The sequence below is a fragment of the Labrus bergylta genome, chromosome 23 (assembly GCF_963930695.1).
Source record: "Labrus bergylta chromosome 23, fLabBer1.1, whole genome shotgun sequence".
Classification (NCBI taxonomy): domain Eukaryota; kingdom Metazoa; phylum Chordata; class Actinopteri; order Labriformes; family Labridae; genus Labrus; species Labrus bergylta.
Window position 1 is genome coordinate 21,224,689 of NC_089217.1, and position 15,875 is coordinate 21,240,563.

At 39.3% G+C, this 15,875-nt stretch overlaps 1 protein-coding gene across 2 annotated transcripts in view; it reads left to right on the top strand.

The window, feature by feature from the left end:
- The first annotated feature begins 1,864 nt into the window (after nt 1-1,864).
- Nucleotides 1,865-15,875, top strand: part of LOC109987636 (copine-8) — a 77,301-nt gene continuing 63,290 nt past the window's right edge. Inside the window, exon 1 of one of the 2 annotated variants that reach the window (XM_020638785.3) lies at nt 1,865-2,147. In XM_020638785.3, coding sequence (XP_020494441.1) covers nt 2,050-2,147 — 98 coding nt within the window. In that variant the 5' untranslated portion in view covers nt 1,865-2,049. The remainder of the gene's footprint in view (nt 2,148-15,875) is intronic. The other variant, XM_020638784.3, reaches the window with a different exon arrangement.

A 15,875-nucleotide genomic window follows, 5' to 3' on the forward strand; every position in this document is an offset into this window, starting at 1 on the left:
TCTGAAATGGTTGATATCCTCTTCAGAATCCTGTGAAGTTGGCCTCAAAATGTAAATCAAGACATATTGTGACTGAAGTTCATTAACTGTATGGACTACGAGCACAAATAAGGTCTCTCTCTCTACGTAAAAGCAAGTATCAGAATATGTTTAAACTCTTCCAGAAGTCATTACAACATGCAAACTAGTCTGTTTGGCTTTAAAAAACTTCTTCCAGGGTCTAGTGGTTAGTTTGCACTCCCCATGTACAGAGGCTCAAACCGTCTTCAAAGCGGGCAGCCTGGGTTTGAATCTGACTTGTGATCCCTTGGCCGGATGTTGTTCCCAGTCTGATTTCACATCTATCCATTTATTTTCCCAAAAATAAATCTTGGGAAAAAGAAGAAAAACAAAACAAAAAGTTTTCCTGCTTTCTTTTTCATTGCTTTCAATACAATTAAATGTTTTAAGTATTTTTATATATTAATTTATATTTTATGCAGAAAAGATTCTCTGATGTCTACCTTTCCAACAGGGATGCCTCAGAACCCTTAGCACCCCTACTTCCAATGGCCATGCTAACATCCATCAACCACACATGAACTGAAAGTTACCATGGTTACTCTTTAAACTGTAATACTGATAATAGAGTCCTGTGTGCTGTTACTAGTGCCCAAAACTCTTAATATCTCTGTTAACTCTCTTGTCTGTTATCTCGTGCTTCGTTTGTCAGGTGATGTAAACGTGTGTCGTTTAGAAGAGATGGAAATTAGCACAACAATTTTAATATAATTTACAAACAGTCTGTATTTGGCAATCATGTTAGCACGCATACAAAGTGTTCACCATGTGTACAACCTATCCCACCCGTTTTATTTGACATAATTGTGTTACTATACTGTCCCCATGTTTTTCTTTGTCCTGTTTGTTCATTTACTTATTTTGCCCCTCTTTCTAATTCATTCATTTTATTTACAGACCTTTTTCCTTTTGTTTTGTTTGTTTTTGTCTAAATCTGCTTGCAAAACTGTATCGTACCTCAGTTCCCCTCTTGTTTGTATCTCTTTTTTTGTGTGTATGCACGTTTTGGTGAATAAAAGTAAAAAAAAAAAAAAGAAGAAGCGATGGAACATGTCAAAGCCTGTGCTTTGGATATATATCTATGGATATAATGTGTTCTGGTTTAAATATTTTACTGGATTTTGATCGTGGGGACCCTTGACAATGCAGCAGGAACATTTGTGTTTGAGCATTGCGCCCAGAAAAGTAGAGCACAACTTCAAATAGTAAGTCAATATACAGAAGTTTGTAGTAACTTTTTAGTCTGTGGTCTGGCAGATTTGTAGATTGTTGGTTGGACCTTTAAATAGTTTACTGGATCATTAATCACAATAAGCACAGCTTTCAAACACAAACACAACCAGCTTTATCCTCAGTTTTCCAAATTAAGGTCCTGCATGGGTTATATATAGGGCCTGTAGACATCTGTGGCAAAAGGCACATTTTATCCCAGGCTCCCTGGTTTCAGAAGGAGCCTATAGAGCTGTGTTATGTTTGAAATGTCCAACAGCCCACACTGATGTGAACGGAATCAAACTGAAGTTATGTGAATAGCATCATTGAAAGCATGGAAATGTGTAGCTTCCTGTACAAACACATGTAAGAAAGACTATTCATGAAAGAGTTGTTTGTGTTGATTTGAGCATCACTTTCACTTTCCTGCAAAGTCAATCTGAAACGAGCTGAACAGAAGTCAAGTGGACTCATTTGAGCGACAGATGTGGTGGGGAAGGAGATGGCTTAGGGGCGGAAAGAAAGAGGGGAAGCCAGAGGAAAATAGAGCTATTCACAGAGAGAGAGGAGGAGAAAGAGATAAGTGACATCACATCTCACAGCCCCCCTCTCTCTCTGTCTCACTCTCTCTCTCTCTCCCTCCCTGGAACCCTTGCTCCACTTCTCACCGCGGAGGCGTACACGCTTTCTCACTCTTCTCTCACGTCGCTCATAAAAGAAAGAGGCTGGACCTCTCAGGAAAGCGGGGAAAGGAAAAGGACTTTTTTTTTTGACAATATGAACAACAGTTCTCTTAACATGGCGGCGATAGGGGACTTCGACCCGCTCAACGCGTCTATTCCTGCCACCAAAGTTGAAATCACAGTGTCCTGCAGGTAGGGGAATTCGTCTCTTCAATGTTCAGGCAATCTACCAGGAGAAAAAAAAACCGGAATAGTGTAGTTCAACTCTGGTTAAGAGTCTGCTTTGTTGCAGTTTAGCATATTGTGTGCGGTCTAAACCGTTTAGAGAAAGTGAAAACGACACTTTACTGCTGGATTGTGTTTTATTTTACCTTCAGTGCTTAAGGTGCTAGCCAAACTATGAAAGCTTCTTGTCAGTTTGAGACATCTTTTCGTGCTATGATAAATTCCACCTTTATAAAGAGACTGAACACCTGAAAATAAAGAGTAGGTTAGACTATAATTTAGCCTACTTAAACTTCAACGTCAAAACTCAGCGACTCAACTTTTCGACGCACAGACTCCGGGTTAATGTTTTTGTATTTTGTTAACAGGGTTTGTAAAACTCTCTTCTAGTCTTCTGTCTACTCTAAACGCGTTTACACTGCTCATGTGGGAGTGTAATTATTTTAAACTCTGCCTACAATCTGCAATTATCTATCAATAGTTAAACTAATAGCCTACATCTTTTTTTACTTATAAAGATCATTCCTAGTTTGCCTGGAAGGTGTACCGATAAGTTGTAACAAATTAATGAATTTTTTAAACTGTAGGAAAACTGTCATCTGTCCGTCTTGTTTTGTCACATAAGAAATATGCAGAGATAGTAAACAAATACAGTAGACTAGTGTGTGGGCATGCCAGTGCGTGTTGTTTTGTGACATGATGGAAACAGACAGGATGAAGGGGACAGAGGAGGTGTGTTTGGGGGGGGGGGGGTCCCTCTGCATATGGTGCAGGGGGAAACATTCAAAGAATGTGGCTTTTTTTATGCCAGACGGACAAAACGCGATGAGGCTACAGACTGTGTGCTTCACCGGTTAAACATGTTCTAAGAGGAGACTGTATGTGTCACCATAAATCAAATATTAAATAGGTCACATGTTTAGTGTTATGACTTTGATGTATTTTGTTTAGAGGCTGCTCTGCATATATTTATGCACATATTTACACTAACCCGGTGTTTAGGATAGAGACACACATTTAGGCTACAAGAAAGCATGTTTAAAGAACGATCTGATGCATATTACAGCGTCAGCCCCCTGACACAGTACTTTTATTGTCAAATAGATGTGTAACAGTGATGAGATGTAATCATCAGTATCATATCGATATGATGATTAATACCTCCAAATAAAGACAATATCAAGATACAACTATTCTGTGATGTTTGATATTTTGCAAGACAATAATATAATGATACTTCACATCATCTGAGTAACTGAACAAAATGCCTCTTATAAGGCAAAGTGCATGAATTTATTCAGTGCAAAGTCAGCTTTTCCCTCATACCACACTTCATCCCTCAAACTTATTTTCACCGGTGCACAACACTGTCCAACTGTCTTCTTCCTCTTTTACTTAACATGTACAGACATGGAGAAGTGCCATGAGGAGTCATTAAGTAGTGATGCTGTTTCAGGTGTAACCTAAATGTTGAGGGCTGAAGCTCACTGACATCAAAAGTTGAGTTGAGGCCTGGGAATGAAGGCAGCCAGAATGATTCCACTTTAAGGTTTTTATTAGCACAGGTTTTTTCCTTAATTTGTCAAGTGGTTTTTCCTGTTTTGAAGACAAACTACAAATCAAGTCTGCCTACGCATCATAAACATACATAATCACTAAACTCATTTACTAAAACAATAACTCACATTACTCACATTACTCACATTCCTTTGCCGAGCGAAGGTGAAACAGAAGAGCAAACTTAGCAATGAACTCTCCTTCCCTTTATGGGAGACCTGATTTTGGGGATCTCATTCACCTGTGGCTGATTGCTGCAGCCAGCACAGTTGTTTCTTGTTGCTCTTAATTGAGCTCGGAATCAAGGCAGACATGACATCTCAACAGATGCAGTGGGTCAAATTGGCAGGGAAATCTGTTTTGAGTGCTATTTAAATAAAAGATGAAAATATCCACAATTTGATATAGTGTATGACATAGGTGAGGACAAGGATATATTACTGTATCAATATTTTTGTCCCATCCTTATCCATTATAATGACCATATTCAAGATCTTTTAAAGTATGCCTCGATGCTGACACTCAGCACTCCAGTGTTTTTAAATGTCATTCTGAATAAGTCTTTGTATGTTCATATTTATTCCTGATCTAATGTTGTAAGTTGCCCCCTGCCCATACATGAATTGTTGGGGGTTTGTTTTCAATTAATTGTTTGCTCTTTTACATTTCTGTTGCTGGGTTTATGATCAGATTTGTAAAGTTATACTTTTTGGCAACTTGTTTTCATCCAATTTAACACAATCTTGTGTAATCCCTTTTCACAATTAAGTGTGATAAAAGTGTGATAAATAAAAGACTGCTCGAAATGCAATGAATAGAAAAAGAAACACTTTTGGAGAACTCAGTGACTCTGAATGCTTTGGCAGATACTGACACATCAGGTGGGCTAATAAGAGATAATGTGCTGCCTGTACGTGGCAGAGTGGTAGGGGAATAACATCATTTGAGTAGTAAACAGCTTTGGTTGTACAAGGAAGACATTTTAACTTTACAGTCTTTCTATGTGATTTTTCACACTTAAATGTAATATAAATCAAGTATATCCTCTGAAAATAACTCTGTGAGTCATGACTGTCTACAATGGGTGTAACACCCGAGTCCCACTGTCTTTGATGTTTTCAGAGTTTTCAGAGTCCTATCTTCAGTTTGTTTACATCGTTTGAACAGCCGGCTGACTCCTCCCCTTGTGTATAAAAGTTGTTTAATTGAGGGACTAGAGAAAAGAAGAATAACATACTGTACTCACTGCTTAACTGTGTTTCTAGATCACGTTCATTTCAGGTAAATGTACATGCAGTGTGAAGATACGAGCATAATAAAGATCACTAGCATTAGCATGCTAACACAACAATGCAGAGAGAGTTGTTTTGGTTTCATGCTGGTGCTCAAGGGCGACATCTGCTGGATCAAAATAATCGCATATAAAGCCTTTAATCTGTGTGTGGCCTTATCAGATTTGGAATGCTATTTGTTTCTGTAATGTGGTGATGTCTAGTTACGATCAAGTTTTGGCTTGTTTAGAAAATTATAAAAACAAATACTATTCAACTGTAACTGCAAACAAAATCAATTATCAGACTGAATTTCATAATATATGATTTCATATTATAACTGATAATATAAATCTCTGATTTTTGTACCTTTTGTTTTGGAGGGGAGCAAGAGGTAGGAACAGTGCTGTTCCATACCTAAAGGAAGAATGTTTGACTTTTTGATCCAGTAGATGTCGCCCCATCTCCAACACACTGAATCCTCCGCTCTTTTTCTCCTAAAATCAGAATGCATCATAATTAAGCACTAAGTGCAAGCGGTGGACAAAATTGTCTGTGTCTCAAGCTGCTTTGTTGTGAGCAGGCTAATGGTAGTGCTCTTTAGTTAGCTTGTAGCTTACATTGTCATCTTCCAGCAGGGTATGTGAACATTTCAATCAGGAGAGACTTAATTAAGAGTTTACAATTATTTAATTAACAGTTTAGGAAAAGGCCATTAGACACTGTTATAATGACTTCATGCACTCAGGATGAAGCGAGGCCGACAGCAGGATATGATACCCCCATACAGTCTCTAGACACTGGTGGTGGTGGTGGTGGTGATGATAGAAGAATGCTGGATGTGACCAATTGGCAAACTCAGGTCTTGAAAAATGAAGCCAATGGGGAAGTGCAAAATCCTGTAGTTTGTTGAGTGTGCACTCAACAGGAACCTCCAGGAACACCAGAAGTCACAAACACACAGCAGGCAAAAAAAGCAGTTTTTACAGCAACAAAAAAACAAATTGGTCTGATAATTATTGTCATCACAGGCACACACTGTACAGGGGGGATTTTTCAAAAAATGCTCCGTTTTGATTTTGATGGTGGAAGTGGTAGAGAGGGAGTGGCTAAGTTAGATGAATGTGTTAGTGAATATCACCAGTCTTTTTCCTGCTCGAACTTACGCTGAGCTCCATGTAAGGCAGCCCTTTAATGCCTCAGTCCCCCAGTTCCTCAGCACCCAAAGGGGGAGGATTAGTAGTTGTTCTTCAGCAGAGAGCAAGAATACCATGGTTACCATGGTCAGGTGAATACATGCAATGTGTGCATGCTTACATGTATGTATGATCTCATACCAAAGGAGTATGGTTTTGACTCTTGAGATCATATTACTATCTTCATTACTATTTTGGGTTATAATCTTGTTGCAGCACAGATAGTGACTCTCAATTATAGATTATCCATTATGATAAGACAGGTTTCCATCTTAATGGGTCATTTAGTTGAGTCCTAGTCTTAGTTTTGAGTGTTGTGGAAACAATTGCAAATATCTGCAATAACAATCAGTCAATGTGGATTATTTCCAAAGCTTTTTCCTGAACATTTTGAGGACATTCTGGTTTTAAACTGTTACCACCACCCAAAACCTATTTGCCAACGAGTTCGATAATCAGCCCTCGTCTTCAGTTTAAATGTTCATAATAATTCATTAAGCCTTAAGACACTGAATGGTTTATTAAGTTTGAGATTGGTTCAATGTTGGGAAGTGAAAGGAAAGCAGATACAGAAAAAAAACTAGGCTTTAAGCAGATACTCTCATTTAAAGTAGCTCTCCTATTGAAACTGTAGTCAGCGCTTTTATAGCCCTTGCAGAAATATTGATAGATCCTCTTGGCCTGCATCTCCAGCTAATTCAGATAATGTTCTGATATGCAATGGGGCTATGAAGTTAGAGCTTGGGTCAGACTCAGTCGTATAGCTGTAGACATTTTGCTGATCAGTTGAAGAGCTTTAGGTATCAGCCAGGATCAATACGCTAAAAGCTCTATGAATAATGGGATGTTCAAACAGGCAATAGCTGGATATGACCATGCACACAAACTATTCCTCACCCACACTCTCACAGAAATATAAGAATATACATAGTAATGCACCTACACATGGCTTTGCGTTCAATGGCCTAAAGTCCTGATCTTCAGTACAGAAATCTAAATGTTTTGTTTATTGTTTTGCATATTAACACACAGGCTACACAAAAGCAGTGTTCTCATGTTTTAAATGAGTGAAATGTGACAAACATTTGTTGGTTTTGTAAAAATATTTTAATTTACCTATGCAAAAGAAAACCCCAGTACATTTAGTGCTGACATGATAGCATGGAGTTACAGTAAGACTATGGATGATGTTGACCAATACATTTCACAACACAGATTATGTTTCTGTTTAATAATTTCTCTGTTTTTGATGATCTATGGATTATTATTGGTTCATATTTATAGCTGAGGAAGGAAGATGGATCTCATAGAAACGGTCCATTTGTGCTGTGGTTCAGTTGCAAACTAAACAGTTGTGCTGGATGGCTGTCGTTCCTGTGTGTTTGTTTTAGGGATGCAATACAGTCAGCCCAAAGTTCATTACCTCGTTTTTTTGGTCTCGTTTTTTGGTTTGGTTCAGTTCTGATAGGCTGGGCCATTGGATTTTATTTAATTTTTTTTTACATTTTTAGGAGCTTTAGTCAAATTCTACAGGAACGGTTAAGGGGTTAAAAAAACACTTTTTTTAGTGTGTGTGTGTGTGTGTGTGTGTGTGTGTGTGTGTGTGTGTGTGTGTGTGTGTGTGTGTGTGTGTGTGTGTGTGTGTGTGTGTGTGTGTGTGTGTGTGTTCCCACAACAGTCTGACATACAGACAGGAGAGAAGCAGGGGAAAAACTCTGCACCAAAAGCCCTTAAAACTCACTTTATTTTTTATAAAAACACTTAAATTGGAGGGAAAAATCAAGATTTTTGTATAAATCACACCCACATTGGACAAATTCCACGATATTCGCCGTTTTACAGTTGATTTTCATTGACAAATTCCATGATTCCATCCGTGTTTTCCGCATAGCAGAAGTCATTGGGCCCTGACAAATAACATATGCTCTTAAATCTCGAGTATTTTCGAGTCATTAGGGTTAAGGTGTATCTCCTCGTTTTCAAGGGGGTTACAGACACAAGAGTACAACACAGCAATACAAAGGACAATACATAACAACACACTCGCATAATAGAAGCATAAAAAAACAACACAACAACAGAAAAACAAAGGACAACTTAAAAAACAGGATAAAACAACATCAATTAGCAGTGAGTAAGGTTTATTACCTGCTCTTTTGTAACATATAGAATGGATTTTTACCTTTTTTAACACAACAATGAGTAAGGTCTTTTACCTGCTCTTTTGTAACATATAAGACTGGGTTTTTACCTGCTCTTTTGTAACATATAAGACTGGGTTTTTACCTGCTCTTTTGTAACATATAAGACTGGGTTTTTACCTGCTCTTTTGTAACATATAAGAATGGGTTTTTACCTGCTCTTTTGTAACATATAAGACTGGGTTTTTACCTGCTCTTTTGTAACATATAAGAATGGGTTTTTACCTGCTCTTTTGTAACATATAAGAATGGGTTTTTACCTGCTCTTTTGTAACATATGAGAATGGGTTTTTACCTGGTCTTTTGTAACATATGAGAATGGGTTTTTACCTGCTCTTTTGTAACATATGAGAATGGGTTTTTACCTACTCTTTTGTAACATATGAGAATGGGTTTTTACCTGCTCTTTTGTAACATTTAAGAATGGGTTTTTACCTGCTCTTTTTTAACACAACAATGAGTAAGGTCTTTTATAAAGAATCTTGAAATAACATTTATTATGAAATGGCACTATACAAGTAAAGATTGATTGGTTGATTGATTGAATAAAGAAAGAATTACAAGACAGAAAAAAGAAAAAGGACAAGTGTACGTAGAGGAAATAAACAGTGCAGACATTAAACATATGCAATCTGTTTTAAGATGAGAAAGAAAACGTTTTTAAATACGCAAAATGTTGACAAAGAAACTCTATATTTTCAATATAAAGAGCGTCCTATCAGAGCTTCTGAGTTAATAATTTGCTGTGTAAGGGGAAAAAAATACTTTAGACAGTAAGGTTAACTAAAGTTAATACATTTAAAAAAACTATTGATACCACCAAAATTGAAGTTTTGGGACGGAGCCGACAGACTTTTTGTGTAGGGAAGTGGGAAAAAAAGAACAAGGTATAATTCTGCAGAGTCTATTATAACATTAAGGGGATGAAACTCAGTTTGAGATGCATTTTGGTAAACAATGTCAGTATAGTCTATTATTGTGTGTTGTGAGACAAGTTTCTTTTTAACATTTAATGTGAAACTGGAAGAATATAGAGCACCAGCACTAAAATTAACTTTTTAGATCAATGTGTGTTTAAAAGGTAAGCACAGATATTTAACATGTTCTACCTTTTGACGATTTCCACCATCAGTATAAGATCAAACTAAAGGTTCTGTCTCACACAAAGAAACATTGAGTCATTTGGTTTCATTTGTTATTTATAACGTTTTAAGATGTGAATCAATACAGTCAATGAGGTAAAGTCCAGAGGGGGTACTGGATACAATCAAGATCATGTGACCCTCAGGAAGACTCATGTTTTAAGTGGAAGGCTCCCATTAGTACTCACTTTACACCCAATCCTTTGTGGTTTGCAGTGTCTCAATCACTAGAACACAAGACATTCAGTGCACATTAATGAACATAAACATGTGGGAAAATAAATAATCTGAATCATGTAAATATGCCAGATTGTAGCCATAGGCTAATTCCCATCTGAAGTCCCTTGGCAGTTTGGTGGACATTTACATATAACCACAATGACAAGCAGAGAGAGAGACATAGAAGCATAACACCCCTCCCTGTCTTTCTCAGCCCCCCCGAACACACACACACACACACACACACACACACACACACACACACACACACACACACACACACACACACACACACACACACACACACACACACACACACACACACACACACACACACACACACACACACACACACACACACACACACACATAAACTCTCTCTCTGTCTCTCTCTCTCTGTCTCTCTCTCTCGCGCGCTCTCTGTCTCTCTCTGTCTCTCTTTCTCTGTCTCTCTCTCTGTCTGTCTCTCTCTCTCTGTCTCTCTCGCGTGCGCTCTCTCTCTCTCTCTCTCTCGCTCTCTCTCTCTCTCTATCACTCTCTCTCTGTCTCTCTCTCTCTGTCTCTCTCTCTCTGTCACTCTCTCTCTCTCTATCGCTCTCTCTCTGTCTCTCTCTGTCTCTCTCTCTCTCTCTCTCTCTATCGCTCTCTCTCTGTCTCTCTCTGTCTCTCTCTCTCTCTGTCTCTCTCTCTCTCTCTGTCTCTCTCTCTCTCTGTCTCTCTCTCTGTCTCTCTCTGTCTCTCTCTCTGTCTCTGTCTCTCTCTCTCTCTCTGTCTCTCTCTCTCGCACGCGCTCTCTCAATCTCGCTCTCTCTCATGCATCCCAGTGCTGTCAGCAAGAATTGTAACTGTTGACAGTAACTTATTTTTCTTCCAACCATCTCCTAAATATGGAACATTTAAAAAAAAGGCTTCCCTTTCCCTCCATCAGTGCTGCAGGGAAATATTCAATATGGTGTTGATTTTACAATTAGCCGGTATATAGGACATTCAGTATGATCTTCATGCTGAAGAGAATGTCTAGAGATGTATTATTTTTGAATCACAGTAAGTTTCTGGCTCAACTTAACCTATTTCCATGTTCAGGTCAAGGTCTTTAAAAGTCTTCAGTGTCATATATCTTATAGTTTATTTCAGTAAAGACTCATTTGAAGATATGGAGTAAGGCCAAATTTTAAAGGGGTCATATGTATGCATGCCTCAAGGCTGGAGGCCAAAGACTGCTGTGATCCTAATGGATTCACTCATCAACCACCATCAATCAATCTTTATTTGTACTGCACCAATTTATAACAAATGTTATCTCAAGACACTTTACAAACAGCAGGTAAAGGACCTTACTCTTTGTAATATTATATTAAAAGAGCAGGTATAATACCTCACCCATTGTTATATTATCTAGAAAGACCTCAAATTAATTAACCATGAGCACTCAAAAAAAGTGTCATGATACTCTATTGTGCTCTGAATACGAGTCCCCTCTCTGGTGATTCATAATCTATGACTTGGGCACAAGAAGAGTTGTGTTTCCTAGACTTTGTATTGTTCTAGTGATTGGGACACTGCAAGCCACATTGGATTTGGTGAAAGGTATTGTGAGACTAATGGGAGCCTTCCACTTAAGACATGAAGTTTCCTTAGGGTCACATGTTCTTGATTGTATCCAGTCCCCCCTCTGGACTCATTGACAGTATTGATTCTGTATGGATCTTAAAATGTCAATCAGCTATTTCTCTTGTCAAGCAACCACAGAAAATCTTTTCACCCCACTAGTGTAAGGTGTGAAACACTTGGCCTTACAACCCCGTCCTTTAACATCACCAGTCATGCCCGACCTGCTATCTATTTTCAGGTCGCTCACTCCCACTTTGTCTACAGGGAGTGATTACGTTGACCTTTTGTGGCCCCATAGAGCTCACATAATGGCTGTCTTATTGAAGACTCCACTGACAACCATCACTTTGAAGGAAAGAAGGTCGCCCCGCTGCGCTGGTTCAATGCCTGCAAAAAAGCACAAAAAGATGTGCAAGAAATGACAATGTCTGCAAATTTTTTCTGTATGTTTACACGGGGTTGTGAACAGCAGGGAGTGCAAATAATTACTCACCTGACTGAGCTGCCATGAATTGATGCCATTGTCTCAATCCCATTACTGACTCTGTCTGTGCAAGGCACAGTGTGTTTCTGGCTTCTGACAGATTGGGTTTATCTGTATCTGTGTTTGAGTCCAAAATCATCTTCTGTAATCAGATTTGGACTTTGTCTCGTCAGGTCAGTAAAGATTTATGCACTTGGAGTGAATTACTGAATTATTCAATTAAAATATGAATTGATAAAGATCTGATGGAAAGCAAGTCATTGGCAAAGGTCAAGGGCTTCACACATATACAAATACACACACCAGTCATGTACCACTCTACTACTACATGTAATAAAATAATTATTGGCAGGGTAATCAGTGTCCACATTGACCTTAATGTCAAGGTTACACAGCCGTGTTTTTTTTTTTTTTTAATGCAGGCAATAAAACAAGGACTCAAGGACACAAATACACTCATACCCCCCTTTCACAACGGAAACCTAAAAGGCAACCCATGCTGAGTCAAATGGCTCCTACAGACTGCCATGTAACGCACAGCTGCGGGATGATGGGGAGAAATCTTTCAATCCCTGATCCACCATTAGATGTAGTGATGAAGTGGCATGAGCGATAGGTGTTGTCCAGAGTTTGGTTTGTAGCTGACATGATTGACAGGTGGGCACGGTGTAACGGATTGTCAAGCGGTATAAAACCTGCCTCAACTCCAGGATGAAGAAGGATGAAAGTCTACAAACATACTGGCAGCTTTATGTATTATTGATCGGTCTGGGTTGATAATGCTGCTGTTTGAGAAGTGAAGGGCAAGAGATTCCTCATCATTCAAGCATCAGTGAGTGCTAATTAGCTAACATTAGCTAGTTAGCGTTAGCTAGTTAGCGTTAGCTAGCGACAGAATCAGGATAGTATCAGCTGTCTATCTTAGTGTTCTGGGGCAGTATTTTGACTTAACGGCAGAAATATTTAGATTTAGTCAACACTATAATTGATGTCAGGATGAGGAGAAGTCCGATGTTTCCCCTCACAGGGGCTGTGGAGGGTCTAACTGATTTAATCCACAAACGTCCTCCTTTCTGTTCTTTTTCCCGGATTCAATTCTGTAGAAGCAAAACTCGGGCTTGTCTCCTCGTCGGTTAGTGTATCACATTAAACAGCAACTGTATTTCATTTGAAAAATGTAAAAATAAAACAGATAAAAACACGTAGGGGGCCACTGAGACCAGTAACTTCTCAGTAACGTACAGTGGTAGAGAGACTTTCTTGCCCTCCAGGTGGGTGGTTCCATTAGAGTGTGACGTCACGTGAAAGCTATGAATTGAGATCAACTGGAAAACATTCATTGAAAGCTCAGCTAAATGAGCTTTCTGAAGCATTCTGAAGCAAGTCATTATGTATTCATCAATGACTACATACATGGTCATCTGAAAGACTCGAGAGCAATTCAGCTTTTGGACTCTGTAAGTACAGACACCTACCGTATTTTCCGCACTATAAGGCGCACCGGATTATAAGGCGCACCTTCAATGAATGGCCTATTTTAGAACTGTTTTCATATATAGGGCGCACCGGATTATAAGGCGCATAGAATAGAACGTGTTTACAACTGAACAAGGCTGGGAGATATTGTGAATATATAAATATAAATACGTATAAAACGTAACGTATAAAACTACAAAAACAAAAGTACATTTCCCCAAATAATAAATTATTTCTTTGACGTTTCTCTTAACTCTCAAAACGTAGTTTTATACGTAGTGCATTCACAATAACTCAACGTTGTTCAAACGTTAATGTGCATATTCACAATATCTCCCAGCCTTGTTCAGTTGTAAACACGTAAAAGAAACACAGTCTGATACCGCTAATTCAAACGTTAGTGCAGGGGTGCCCAAACAGTCGATTGCGATGAGAGAGCGAGCGGGGGAGCGAGAGAGAGAGAGAGCGTGCGCAAAAGAGAGTGCAGGCATGCGCAAGGACGTGCAGGTAAAACCGGGGGGGGGGGGGGGGATGTTTTAACCAAAAAGTCATATATAGAAACTATGCTACGAGTATTAAGCGCATTTGATGAAGCTGCAGCTACTTTTCTCTGCTCCTCTCTGCTGTCATGACTGTGAGCATCGCGGGGGACGAGACACACCAACAAACAGCGCAAACGCGCACACACACACACGCACACTTGCACTGGAGCGCCAGCCACCACGCGAACCTTTTTACTTTTTACTTTTAGTGCTACAGCACACAGTTGATCCGTGATCCGTACGGACCGAGGTGGGAACACACGTGACCCGGTCAAACAGTCGGTTGGACTTTACTCCGTTCACTCTCACCGTGTCTGCAGCTAATTTAACAAAAGCAAAATCATCTCACAGCAGCCTGCTGTAGTCTGTAGTCTGCATTATTTTTTACAGAACTCTCATTTATTATTTTCTGTTTGTTGTGTGAGTATTAAATGCGTTTGTAGGCTGTTGGTAAAGGCTATGGCTCACTATGTGGACTGGTAGATCTCGGCAGACTGGTAACTTTAAAAGTAGATCTTGGTTCAAAAAAGGTTGGGCACCCCTGCGTTAGTGCATAACTCAACATTGTTCAGTTACGTATAACACGTAAAGCTCACTTTTTCAGTTCATTCCCCGTTCACGAATCCCTCGAATTCTTCTTCTTCAGTGTCCGAATTGAACAGTTGGGCGAGTACGGCATCCAACATGCCCGGCTCCCTCTCGTCATTATCCGAGTCAGTGTCGCTGAGTGCCGTGTACAACCAGTATGGATCAACCAATTAACCAACTGATCCATATATAAGGCGCTCCGGATTATAAGGCGCACTGTCGTTTTTTGAGAAAATTAAAGGCTTTTAAGTGCGCCTTATAGTGCGGAAAATACAGTACATAGACCTGCATGCATACATAAAAAAACATTTAAATGCTCTGACATGTAATTTTCCCTAATTTAGATGCATCAAATTGGAAACAAAGTACTAAAACAAATAAAAAAACAACTCCGAAAATTAGCAATTCGATTTTATTACATTTTGGGTGTGATAAGCTGCTAGAAATGGACTCGTACAAAATCAGGATTTTTTTTTCTCTGCTGCGATGTCAAAAACCTTGCTCTGAAATTGTGAGTGCGATGCAGATTTAAACTTTTTGACTAGAAGGATTACTTGAAATAGAGTGATTCACCTTCACAGCCCTCTTTACAGCCAAGAGAGACACAGACAGAGGGGAGGGAGAGAGAGACTCTGGCTGGTCTAATGAAGTCATCTCCAGCCCCGTCACATAGCACAGAGGCTGTTTGAATTCCTCTAGGGATATTGCCTCCCTCTTCACCTTTGTCTCTCTCATGTAAAAGCCCCCGGTCTCTACCTGCACACCCCAAGCATGTGTCTCTTTTTCTCTCACAAGCACAAATACACACTTGGTGTTCCTCTGATAACATTGTGCAAGGCCACCACTCATTTAATACTGTATGAGGGGGTCAGGAGAAAATAAAACACCTCAATCTTCTCTCTCCCTTTTCCTCTTGGCTTGTCGGTCGTGCTGACTTTTCTCATCAAAGCAGCACAAACATGTACACATGCTTCAAACCCACATTCTGTAGCACAAGCATTTGTACAGACACAAGTGTGCAGACACAATCATAAACCAGCCACAAACTTATGTACTGCTGAAAAACACACTTACACACAATTTGGTCTCTTGACCGTCTGAGCATAGCAAATGTTGTGCATGCAAACATGGTAGAGTAAAAACAAAAGGCTGGGTATGTGTATGTGTATATTAAGATTATTATATTTACAAGGCAAACTATATTGTTTGTGTGCTGTTTTTGTCTGTATTGGGCAATTAAAAGCATCCAAAGGAGTGTTAAAGAATGGCTTAAATGCAGTGACAGTGGTGACAAAGGCTGTTCAGGTAAAATGCCACATGCACAGATGTGTTCCTGTTTCATGTCCTTGATTGATTTGTATTTTGTTGCACATGTCTGTGTGTTAATGGAAGGTGGCGTGTGTGTGTG